At 31.5% G+C, this 12,543-nt stretch overlaps 1 protein-coding gene across 1 annotated transcript in view; it reads right to left on the bottom strand.

Annotated features, from left to right (window-relative positions):
• Positions 1-5,156: 5,156 nt before the first annotated feature.
• Positions 5,157-12,543, bottom strand: part of LOC134725962 (ubiquitin carboxyl-terminal hydrolase 39-like) — a 33,156-nt gene continuing 25,769 nt past the window's right edge. Inside the window, exon 14 of the mRNA XM_063590295.1 lies at positions 5,157-5,599. Coding sequence (XP_063446365.1) covers positions 5,522-5,599 — 78 coding nt within the window. The 3' untranslated portion in view covers positions 5,157-5,521. The remainder of the gene's footprint in view (positions 5,600-12,543) is intronic.

Raw genomic sequence — 12,543 nt, 5'->3', positions numbered from 1 at the left:
CTCTTGTATGATCAACATGAATATTTCATTTTCTTTGAGAATAAATACCAAATACTGGTGACATACTAACAAGGAATTGCATGGCATAATAAAACGTAACTGTTCTGAAAACAAAAGACATTTTATAAGTTATGTTCAGCATACTGTTTTGTTCACAGTTCAAGTTTGTGTTTAGAGCAAACAACAATCAGAATATTAGTACTGTCGTCAACGTCAAGTCTTCTTATATAACTTTATTTATCACAGTGTCAAAGCAGTAGCATATATTTAGATATTACAAGACAACTGTAACTTGCAGACATTTGTACTTTTCCTGAAGTAGTTCACACTAATTCCTTTTTCATTTTCAGAAATTCTTCATACTAAAATTCAGTTTCACAAACAGTGTATACATGTATTTTCAAAAACTATCACTCATTTGAAGACAATCTTAAAGGAAAAGGCATTTAATTCATACAAGCTTTTGAAAAAAAATGTCACTTCATTGAACTGGTATGCAATACATTAATTCTTACCACTACAACTATAAAAGCATGCAATGTGAATCTTTGACTGTTAATGACTTAGGTTCAAATTCAATTTTCACCACTTACATAGTGTATACAATATCCATAAACATATATATATGCAACATCACAAGAAACCTCAACTTAACCATCATGTCAAAACTGATGCAAATATCTAGTTTGAATTATATATTTCAGAGAGATCTAACTAATATTTGAATTTTTAGTAATTAACTTTTGTATAAGTTAACAAACAGGTTCTTACGTTAAATGAAAACAGGAAGTGTTGCTGAACTTCAAAAGAACGAAATAATTGAATATGAGGATACTTGCTTAAACATTAGAATTCTGAGTTAACATTAGGAGTATATTACCAAAACTGTATGCAACAGTTAAGTGTATTGCTGAAAGACATTTGATGGTATATGTAAATTTGTGGAAAGATCTATGAATAATGTCATTAAGACTCTTCAATATCTAAATTTCAGTAGGTTATATGGTCTGTCTTTGATCATGTGTTTGAAACAAACATGGCGGAAATTGGTCATAGCTCGTTCCAATCTATCAAACATACCATTTATTCTAGTTGCAGTCCTGATTACACCTTTCATACAACTATACCTATTTAAAGATTTAAAATCAACAGATTTATTAATGACTATATTCTTGTCCTGAATAGGCATGAACTATTTGCCACTGGACATCAAGTAAAGAGATAAAATGAATAGGCATGAACTATTTGCCACTGGACATCAAGTAAAGAGATAAAATGAATAGGCATGAACTATTTGCCACTGGACATCAAGTAAAGAGATAAAATGAATAGGCATGAACTATTTGCCACTGGACATCAAGTAAAGAGATAAAATGAATAGGCATGAACTAATTGCCACTGGACATCAAGTAAAGAGATAAAATGAATAGGCATGAACTATTTGCCACTGGACATCAAGTAAAGAGATAAAATGAATAGGCATGAACTCTTTGCCACTGGACATCAAGTAAAGAGATAAAATGAATAGGCATGAACTATTTGCCACTGGACATCAAGTAAAGAGATAAAATGAATAGGCATGAACTCTTTGCCACTGGACATCAAGTAAAGAGATAAAATGAATAGACATGAACTATTTGCCACTGGACATCAAGTAAAGAGGTAAAATGAATAGGCATGAACTATTTGCCACTGGACATCAAGTAAAGAGATAAAATGAATAGGCATGAACTATTTGCCACTGGACATCAAGTAAAGAGATAAAATGAATAGGCATGAACTCTTTGCCACTGGACATCAAGTAAAGAGATAAAATGAATAGGCATGAACTCTTTGCCACTGGACATCAAGTAGAGAGATAAAATGAATAGGCATGAACTCTTTGCCACTGGACATCAAGTAAAGAGATAAAATGAATAGGCATGAACTATTTGCCACTGGACATCAAGTAAAGAGATAAAATGAATAGGCATGAACTATTTGCCACTGGACATCAAGTAAAGAGATAAAATGATTAGGCATGAACTCTTTGCCACTGGACATCAAGTAAAGAGATAAAATGAATAGGCATGGACTCTTTGCCACTGGACATCAAGTAAAGAGATAAAATGAATAGGCATGAACTCTTTGCCACTGGACATCAAGTAAAGAGATAAAATGAATAGGCATGAACTATTTGCCACTGGACATCAAGTAAAGAGATAAAATGAATAGGCATGAACTCTTTGCCACTGGACATCAAGTAAAGAGATAAAATGAATAGGCATGAACTCTTTGCCACTGGACATCAAGCAAAGAGATAAAATGAATAGGCATGAACTATTTGCCACTGGACATCAAGTAAAGAGATAAAATGAATAGGCATGAACTATTTGCCACTGGACATCAAGTAAAGAGATAAAATGAATAGGCATGAACTCTTTGCCACTGGATATCAAGCAAAGAGATAAAATGAATAGGCATGAACTATTTGCCACTGGACATCAAGTAAAGAGATAAAATGAATAGGCATGAACTCTTTGCCACTGGACATCAAGTAAAGAGATAAAATGAATAGGCATGAACTCTTTGCCACTGGACATCAAGCAAACAGATAAAATACAAACAGAAGACTAAATTAATTTATCAAATGATGTATACTGGTACACAAAAGTCAACCACTGGTATTTATGAATTAGCTTACAGCAAATGTTATGTGGGGTTTTAAAAAGGAAACAAATGTTTTTATTATATACACATAAATCAACATTAAGCATTTAAAGAAATAGATCTGGAAACCCAAAATTTAACCAAGCCTGACTTCATGATTATGCTCCTTGCATTAATTATAGATATCAAAATATGTACCTAGGCCAGAGAATTTTAAGAAAAAAACCTTGTGTATTTATAACTAGCAATAGAACAGAACACAAAACCGATTTGATGGAGAGTTGTCTTATTGGCACTCATACCACATCTTCTTATATTTATTTACAAAACAACATTTGAATCATGTATTTTTTCCTGCTAAACTATCTCATAATTTTGATTTCATTGATGAGTTGGAATATCCATCAACCCAACTAAATACTTAAAATTATTTTCTCTTCCATTTTTGATGCCTTGATAGAAGAGGAGCACTATGTTTTCTGGTCAGTGCATGTGTCCATCAGTACTGTACTAGGTAAAAGTTTGTGTTCATCAGTACTGTACTAGGTTAAAGTTTGTGTTCATCAGTACTGTACTAGGTAAAAGTTTGTGTTCATCAGTACTGTACTAGGTTAAAGTTTAGAATTAAAGTGGGTTACAGTTTCAGTTTAAGGTATTTTTTAGTCAGATCTACTTGAAAACTAAGTACTGATGTTAATTATAAATTGAACTGTTTGATATTATCTCTGAAAAATTTGGGTTTTCACCCAGATATCATAGTTCAATGAACATGGAAATGTGAAAGATTAAAGTTTGGGTTTTGGTTGTCTCACCAACTGGAAACTTTGTACATATAACATTGAGAATGGAAATGGGGAATGTATCAAAGAGACAACAACCCGACCATAGAAAAAACAACAGCAGAGGGTCACCAACAGGTCTTCAAAATGAACGCCAAACTTGTATCCAAATTGTACACAAGAAACTAAAATTAAAATAATACAAGACTAACAAAGAACAGAGGCTCTTGACTTGGGACAGGCGCGAAAATGCAGCGGGGATAAACATGTTTATGGCTCCGTGTTGAAGGCCGTACTTTTACCTATAATGGTTTAATTTTTAAATTGTTATTTGGATGGAGAGTTGTCTCATTGGCACTCACACCACATCTTCCTATATCTATATACCGTATGTTTATCATTTAATTGAACTATTTAAAATATATACCAAATTAAGATTTGAACAAGATTTCATGGTTCACTGAACATGGGAATGATAGTGTGAGTAAGGTATGGTGTCCTATGGGCACATATTCTTGTTTCTATGTGATTTCATATCTAAATAATTCATTCTATAGTGAAACCAATAATATTTTTATAACATAAATATTATGAAGAAGTCTATGGAAGGCAGAAGTTTACATTATATTTTGTACTAAATAACAAGTGTAACATTTTCTTTTTCAATCCTATTTTAAATGCTTTCTTTATTATCCTAATAGGAAAGAGATTAATTATTAATATTTGGATATGTAATTAAAGACTTCTATTTGTCCGTCATAGACTTTATAAATATCAATTTACATAAAAGAAGAATTCTTTAATAATATTCTTTACGTTGCAATAATAATTAAAGAAAAATAAATGAAGGATCAGTCCATAGGACACATATCACTGGTAAATAGAGACATCACCTTAATTTTGGATTTGATCAGTATTTTGTTAGAGATTGAAATAAGCATTGTGTAAAAGTTTTATAACATTTAGTTGAGGCAAAATAAAGTTAGATTCAGGAAAATGCAAATTTGCTAATTTTTGCGTTCATAAAAGTACATAACTGGAGATCAGTGAAAGTGACGCCACCTAAACTCAACATTGACCTGTTTTGTGGTAATAAGTATTGTGTTTAAGTTTTATAACATTTGGTTGAGACTAACCGAAGTCAGAGAAAGGATGTGAAGACAGAAAGACATACAAATGTGGGGATGGACAGGAGCAAAACCTTATGCTTCCTTTGCCACAGTCAGGGCAAAAATATAACATCATATTCATTTTGAGTTACCTGATAAGTTAAAATTTAAACATTTTTGAAAAAAACAATAATATTTTTTCGCAAGTTCTGTCATTTCAAGGGTCATATAAGGTCCTGAAATGTCCCAAACCTCATAAACAAATATAATTTGCTAAAAAGCCTCCGGGTGCAGGAATTTCTCGCTGCATTGAAGACCTGTTGGTGACCTTCTGCTGTTGTCTTTTCTATGGTCGGGTTGTTGTCTCTTTGACACATTCCCCATTTCCATTCTCAATTTTATGTACAAAAAATGTATTGCAAAATTTCTAACAAATGTGGATAACAAAGAATTTCAGGATTCGTCAAAGTATAAACAAATATTAAAACAATTTGCATATTTCAAGGACTGTGCTGATATAACTATATTATTATTTTAACCGAGTGCTGATATGGATTAGTGAAGAAATTGGTCAAGATGTTTCTGATTCAAGATGGCCATATTAATCAAACAACAAACGTACAGTCAATACATTTATTACAATATTATATCAGTCACAGTGATAAAATTCATTTGTAGACGAGAGAAAACAAAGAACAACAATGAACACCATGTCTGCAAAAGATGCATCTAACAATGCTTCCCTACAATTTGTCAGTGCTTTCATTAATTTGCATATTACAAAATATATTACCACACCAAATATTTAATTAGTCTGTAAAGTATCTAATGTAAAAACATTCAGTGTTTCAAGTTTTTTTTTATTATTAATTTACATTTCATACACTGTTTATGATGTGTCCCCGTCAAATCCACTGAACTAACTCCCTGTAGCATTGAACACTAGCTCTCCAAAGCTCTGAGCTAGCTCCTCAAAGCACTAAACTAGCTCTCCATAGTAACATTTTCTTCTGGTGACTTTCCATATGTCGGGTTTGGAATATCTCTTCTTAATTCAAATATCTGGAAAAAACAGAGAAAGGGAAACATTAAAAAGAAAAGATATGAATTAATATCATGGACATAATGGTAAGGAGACTGAAATGATTCCATATTTTTGAGCTCCTAATGTGTCAATGGTCTCTTAATTGAAACATTTCACAGAAGCTCATAATCCATGGACTAGTGAGTTGTAATTTTCCTACTTACAAAGGGCCATAACTCCAGAATGGTAAGTCTGCAAGTTTAGGGTTTTCAACATTGTGTATTAGTTTCATATTATTTTGATGATGAAAACTGGAGTAAACGTGTAGAAACTAAAATCAAATTGCAATTGCAATGGTTGCCAATGTTAAGGGCATAAAAATCAACGATAGCGGACTAAACATATTTAGACTGTCTTATATTCCTAGATTTTCAGTTTTTGAAATATTTGCTTATTATAGGGAGACATGAATGCCATTAGTGAGTGACCTCAAGTTTGTTAGCCATTACTAGTGAAAATTCTTATATTTTATTGTTTGCTGATATGTAGTTTTTTACTAATGACTTTGTAGTTCTTAGACATCTATACAAGCCAGTGGGAATAAGGCAAGGATTTATTCTAGTAATATATGGAAAATCGTTTTGATAAAGGCATGTCTGTACTCAATTCTGACATGCAGGTAATGTAAGTCTAGTTCAAGTATACTTTATGTCAATTTAAATGATAAAAAATTCAGGGAATATCTTAAGGGATTTTTGTTTTGATTTGTTTTTCCATTTAAAACTTTAAAATTATTGATTTGCATAGTTTTTATTTGATCTTATTACCTCTTAAATAATGTGGATAAATGGTTAATAAAATGTAAAGGATTACTGTTGTGTATCCATGCAGTAGTCGGAGGAAACTGTTATGTTACATGCTTATTGGCTCAGACAATATTTATCTCAGCAGTAATATTCTATGCAATACAATTTTGTCAATTTATTATATATTTTAATATTAATAAAAAATAATTTATGTGATAAGACCTATCATATAAATTATGTTTTATTAATGTACATGTACTTGAATACATGAACAAAGTAAAAAAAATACTAAAATGAAAAGTAGGTGACTTCAATAGGTGCCAATTTTTATTTGGGTTTTCTGATGGAAATCCAACATTTATCTGGGGTTGTACAGGGGTGATTAAAGTCGCTGCTTTTCAATAAATCATGAATCAATGCTATTCAAATTTTACTATGTTGCGTCTGATGATAAAATGGAGATCATTATAGTATAACTAATGGCCATATTTGAGTATAAAAGTAAGACAATATTTGATTGAGCAACCTATGAATTAAACAATTGCAGAGCTGGAGTTAATTCCATGATGATGTTTGGTCACAAGTTATCTTGTTTTCATTTAAAAACAATTAATATATCAGATTTTGGATTAAATTCATTGCATTGAATGATAGATAACACAGAAATTGTAAAAAAATTAAGTTGATTTTCTAATTTCCACATTTCAAATTTGGTAAGAAGGTAGATGAAAATCAAACTATAAATAATACATATACTTCAAACGACTTCTTTGTTAATAAGAAAATTTGAAATAATTAACAAATGTAATAGAATAGAGAATGGAAACAGGGAATGTATCAAGTAAACTCATCATAGAAACCAGGTTTGAAATTTTGTATTTGCGCCAGACTCTTGCATTTTGTCTACAATAATTATGACCATATCAATGATAATTCATGTACAGAGGCAGCAACCCAACCAAAGAGCAGAAAACAGCTCAAGGCCACCAATTGGTCATTGTCGCAGCAAGAAAATCCTGCATATGTATTAAAATTATTGGCTATTTTAATAATCATGGATAAATTGGGTAAGATTCCCAATGATTTACAGCTAATTTCCTTCTGCATGTAAAGCAAAACTTTGGTGGCTTGCTTGCTTTGTTTGTATAATAGTTTATACAAGCTTTGAAAATAAGATTGACATCTTTAAACAATATATATAGACATAATTTAACCTGTATATATAATATTTGAATTTAATTGGGTGTTATCCTAATGATTGTACAATATAAAAACAAAGCAAGCAAGCTAACTAAAGTCTTGTTCTACATGCTTTAGGAAATTAGCTGTAAATGAATATGGTCTCCCAAAGTATTGAAATTTATAACAGAATTTAGAATCTGAATATTTCCACTATCTAAACCACATTTCTATTAGAATCTAAAATTGTTATCTACCCATTTAATGTGTTGATTTAACAAGAGGAGGTGTTTACACTATGATAGTACTAAATTCCATCTAACACCTTATTTTATCCTTAAGAAAGTATAATTTATAACCGACTGAGTGACTTTCTACATTTAAATACCATTATGATTACAGGAATCAGTCTTGTCTGAGTATCCCAACAACGTGGGTTTAACTGATAATTGTTGTATATAGCTTTATACTCAGCATGTAGAGATAATAGTACAGTAAAGTAGACCAAGAAATCTATTTAAGACCAAAAGTGACAACAGGTTCATATTCCTTTTGTAGAATAGTTTTTTTCAATAAGTGAAGTTGAGTTTGTTTGTCTGTACACTGTCTCTTTAAACTTGTTTCAACTTCAAAAGTAATACCAGTAATTGTATGTAACAAATCAATTACAATGTCAGACAGGTAATCGAATATTGTATTTTATTTTAAATAGTAGTTTAACCTTAAGAGCACCAAAACTTATACCCCACCATTACTGAAAACAGTTTTAAACTGGTAATGAAATAAAAAAAAAAGTTGAAAGCAGAAGCTGAATTGGCATAAATTTCAAGCTTTCAGAAAATGTCATGTTTTCAGATAATTTCTAGAAAAGTCCCATTACTATTATAGTATCCACATGTCCACCCCACAGAAGACTACCCAGTAAGATTTGGTTAACCAGAAATGAACACAAATGTGATATGATTATATCTGTTCATGCTGCATACTTACAAAAAAGTAAAATCACAAAAATACTGAACTCAGAGGAAAATCAATTAGGAAAGTCCATAATACATGGCAAAATCAAATAACAAAACACATCAAAAACGAATGGACAGGAACTGTCACATTCCTGACTTGGTACAAAAGGTGTGCACAACAATTATATATAATTTTCAAATGTCAAGATTTGTAAAATCAATAACAAAATGCAAAATTGACCTGTAATTAGCTATTGAAAAAAGACACAAACTTAAAATGGAGACATGAACAAAACCAAGAACAATATTTACAGATATAAATGGGTTTTTATTATTTAAAATTTGAAAGGATGTTTGGTTGTGTTAAACACTACTTTCAGCACTTTTAAATATTTATATCATGTATCCAGCTGTTATTAGGGAGGAAGTCCAGTAACTGCCAATAAGCAAAGATCTTTGGCAGGAAAACTGGCAGTTCTAGTCAATCAAGATCCGAGTTGAGCACACAATGCCATGAGCAAAAAATAACACATACCAAACAAGACTTGTCTTCAGTTAGCTTATAGGTTACAATGTACCAAATAAAATTACATGGGAGCAGCTATTTTATGAAGGGAACATGACATAGAGATAAAAATAGATGGCTCTTTGTGATTGGTTGCTATATCTTTTATATATTTTTCTGCTGGAAAGCATTATGAATGAAGTTTCATGCACGCACAAATTTGTCCTTAAATGTAAAGTATAAAGGGCCAGAAATATTTTTTTTATGTTGCTCAAAATTAGGGAAAATTTTCTGCGAAATCATCAGGTATCGTGAAAAACCCCAAAATTCACCAAGAAAAGCCATGGAACCATATATATTTGAGTGCGGTAAAATCACAAATAGATATCGAGCTTCAATTAGACAACAGCAGTTTTTCCATAATTAGTTTATTAAAAACGCCTTTTAAGGAGATAATTGCTAAAAATAGCATTGCCGGCAATGGGGCCACCATTTAGTACTTTATATCCTATACGTTTCAGATATGTTGTAATATAAATATATCAAATAGAGAGAAAACATATCTGTCAATACCTAACAGTGGCTTTCTTAAGAGGCCTCGACTTCATGATAAAAATCTTTCATCTATCTACAGAATAAGGCAAATTTCAAACTTATGACTTAATCTTATCTTTCAAGAAATTGAAGCCAGTGTGAGCTGATAATTATAAATGATATATTTGAATATATAATATCTGAACTTGTGAACAAAATTCAAACTTGATCTGTAGCTGGTTAAAGTCGTGGTAGATAATAAATCAATACGAAAAAAAGTATGGTAAATTGATTAACCAGACTGATGGACATAGTGCAAAATGGCAGTCCCTTTCAGCTTGTCAATAAGTAACTTTAATATAACACCCAGCCACACTGCTGTCTATCAGTAAGTGGAAAGGGTATAATCAATCATTTCCATTTCATACAGGTGAGTTGTTACCTGGTCATATGGAAATTTTAACAAGGTTTATAATTGCCTCACTGAATTTTTTTAAAAGTCTCAAGAGGCATTTAAACTCACTTTGATATCATTTTAGTGTATTGGAAAAATGTTTTTATTAAGGAGAAAATATCATAAAATGGAAATTTAATTGATATACATCCAATTAAATTTTTTTTTCCAATCCATTGACTGCTATTTGTAGGTATTTAAAGTTTATAAATTTCACAATACAATGATCATATGACAGCTAGGTACCTATTTCACCAACTTTCCTTTCATTTAATTTTATAAAATCCATAAAAACTTCAGAATTAATCTTTTCATTTTTAAACTTCAAAAAAGGTCCTTTTATTCAATTTTATGAAATTGTTAAAAACTTGCATATCTTTCCTTTCATTTAATTTTATAAAGATATTATTGACTTGAAAAAGTAATGGGAATCCTCTAGCAAACCTTACACAACTTTAAAGGGGCATTAACTGTCAAATTCATGGTCACCAAATTGACTCAAATTCTAAATTTAAGATGCATGGAGTCCATCATATATATATATTGCATTTCATGTGTATTTTAGTCTAAGAGTCTCTATAGCTACACACCAACTCATTATCCATCAAAGGTGACCTCGAAAGACTGGTGAAGGTCATATAACCTGATATAAACATACATAGAGATGTCAATAGATAGCGAACACATGCAGTTGGATTTTTCTTAGGTCTGTTTCATATTATATGATAAAACAATATGTTAATCATTGTTTTTACCTGTATAAAAATGAGATATGAGTTGAATCAAATAGTCAACCAAATAGTTTACTATTGTTCCACTTTCAAAATTGACATTTTTTTCCTTTTTATAGTTGAACATGCCAAGTTTGAGTATTACTAGTATCAATCTCTAGCTTGAAGGTCTCACAATTATGGACTTAATGAGATAGAATTATTTACTTGCAAGTGAATAATTCAACAGGCATTTTTTGGGACAAAACTTAACCAAATTTTCTCTAAAAGCAAATAATTAGCAAACTATTTCACATTTATTATGATTGAAAAAAAATCTTATGTAAACATTTGTTTATATCTTGTAGCCAATGCCCCATTAAACTTAAGAAAGTATAAAGAATGGTTTAAATTAATTCCTTTATAATGAAGTTGGTGGAAAATAACTTTTAAGACAATTGTTGACAACTTTACGGTTGATTGATTTTTGAAACAAATGTGAAGTAAGGGTTATTTTGAACAGACATAAACCGAGTTCACCCCTTTTCAACATACACACCATTTTCACAATTTTGTCATTTAAAGCTTGGCTAATGTCATGAATTTTCCCACCCTTATTGTTAGGAAACTGCAACAAACATCTGAGTAAATGCCAGGACTTTCTGACAACCAGCGACATGCAGTTTTAGACATGATCCAATGAAGCCTTTCACAGCATTCAATTACGAGAAGACTGAAGTTGTAGCCTCTACAATAACCCAAATCATTCACAAATTCAACCAAATTGGATCATTAAATGATAAGCCACTACCCTGGGTACAAAAAGCAAGAAACGCTCAGCAGTAATGATACATTTGGTCTTGAACATATCCGATATCTACTCTGATGGCTATCCAAAGGTCACGAGAGTTTAATGGTGGTCACAGTAGATCCTTTGGAGCAATTTTAGCAAAGCCCCATTTGTGCAGAAATTGTTAAAGAGTCTTTTTTTCGTGACATCTAATTGGCCGTCTGGCGTAAAATAGAATTCTGTAGACCAAAAACCATTCATTATGTACCAAAAACCGTCAGTGATGGTTACATAGACATTTGGCACCCATCTTGGCCATAAGTCATGCGTTCGGACACATTTTGGTTCCAATCGAGCAAATTTTGCATCAGATTTGAAATGGTTTAGACGATGAAAACCACCATCAATATCATAAAGTCAGCTTGAGGTTGCTTTGCGGGACAAGTGGAATAACATTTCTCGAAATCACATTAAACATCCAGGATGATCAATTCCACAGCGCTGTCGAGATTGCGCTGCACAACAGGGTTGAAACATTCTTTGTAAGGACTGTGAGTTGATGATTCGATATTGGATGTTTCTTTTACCTATTGCGCCCAAAAGCTTACAATGAAACATTTTTGTTTGATATCCATCTATTGTTAGAATTATTAATTTTCAAGAACAATTTATTTTGAAAGATTATCATTTCTAATTTAATTTTATTTTTGAAAAACCAAGTGTTGCGTTTTCATTGGCACTCAGTAGATATATAAGATTATATTTGAAAGAAACTAGATTTGTTTATTTCTGCTAATACATTTTAGTTTAAACATATTTATTTAGAGTGGATTGGGAAACAAGTTTTGCAACTTATATTAATCCCTTTCCACTTTGCGGGTGCGAGTGCTGCCTTGTAGCCGCATTAGCCTACTCTTTTTCAAAATCTACAAGGGTGTCTTTAACGTGCAAGAGATATGGCTCTCTCTTAACACGGGTCAGCCATTTATCGTCCCCTTCCGACGGACTATCTTCGTTTCCTTAAGACCATACTCGCTAGTGGTGT

Source organism: Mytilus trossulus, chromosome 7 (assembly GCF_036588685.1).
Source record: "Mytilus trossulus isolate FHL-02 chromosome 7, PNRI_Mtr1.1.1.hap1, whole genome shotgun sequence".
Classification (NCBI taxonomy): Eukaryota; Metazoa; Mollusca; class Bivalvia; order Mytilida; family Mytilidae; genus Mytilus; species Mytilus trossulus.
The sequence above is the reverse complement of the archived record's forward strand: the minus strand, read 5'-3'. Positions and strand labels throughout refer to the sequence as shown.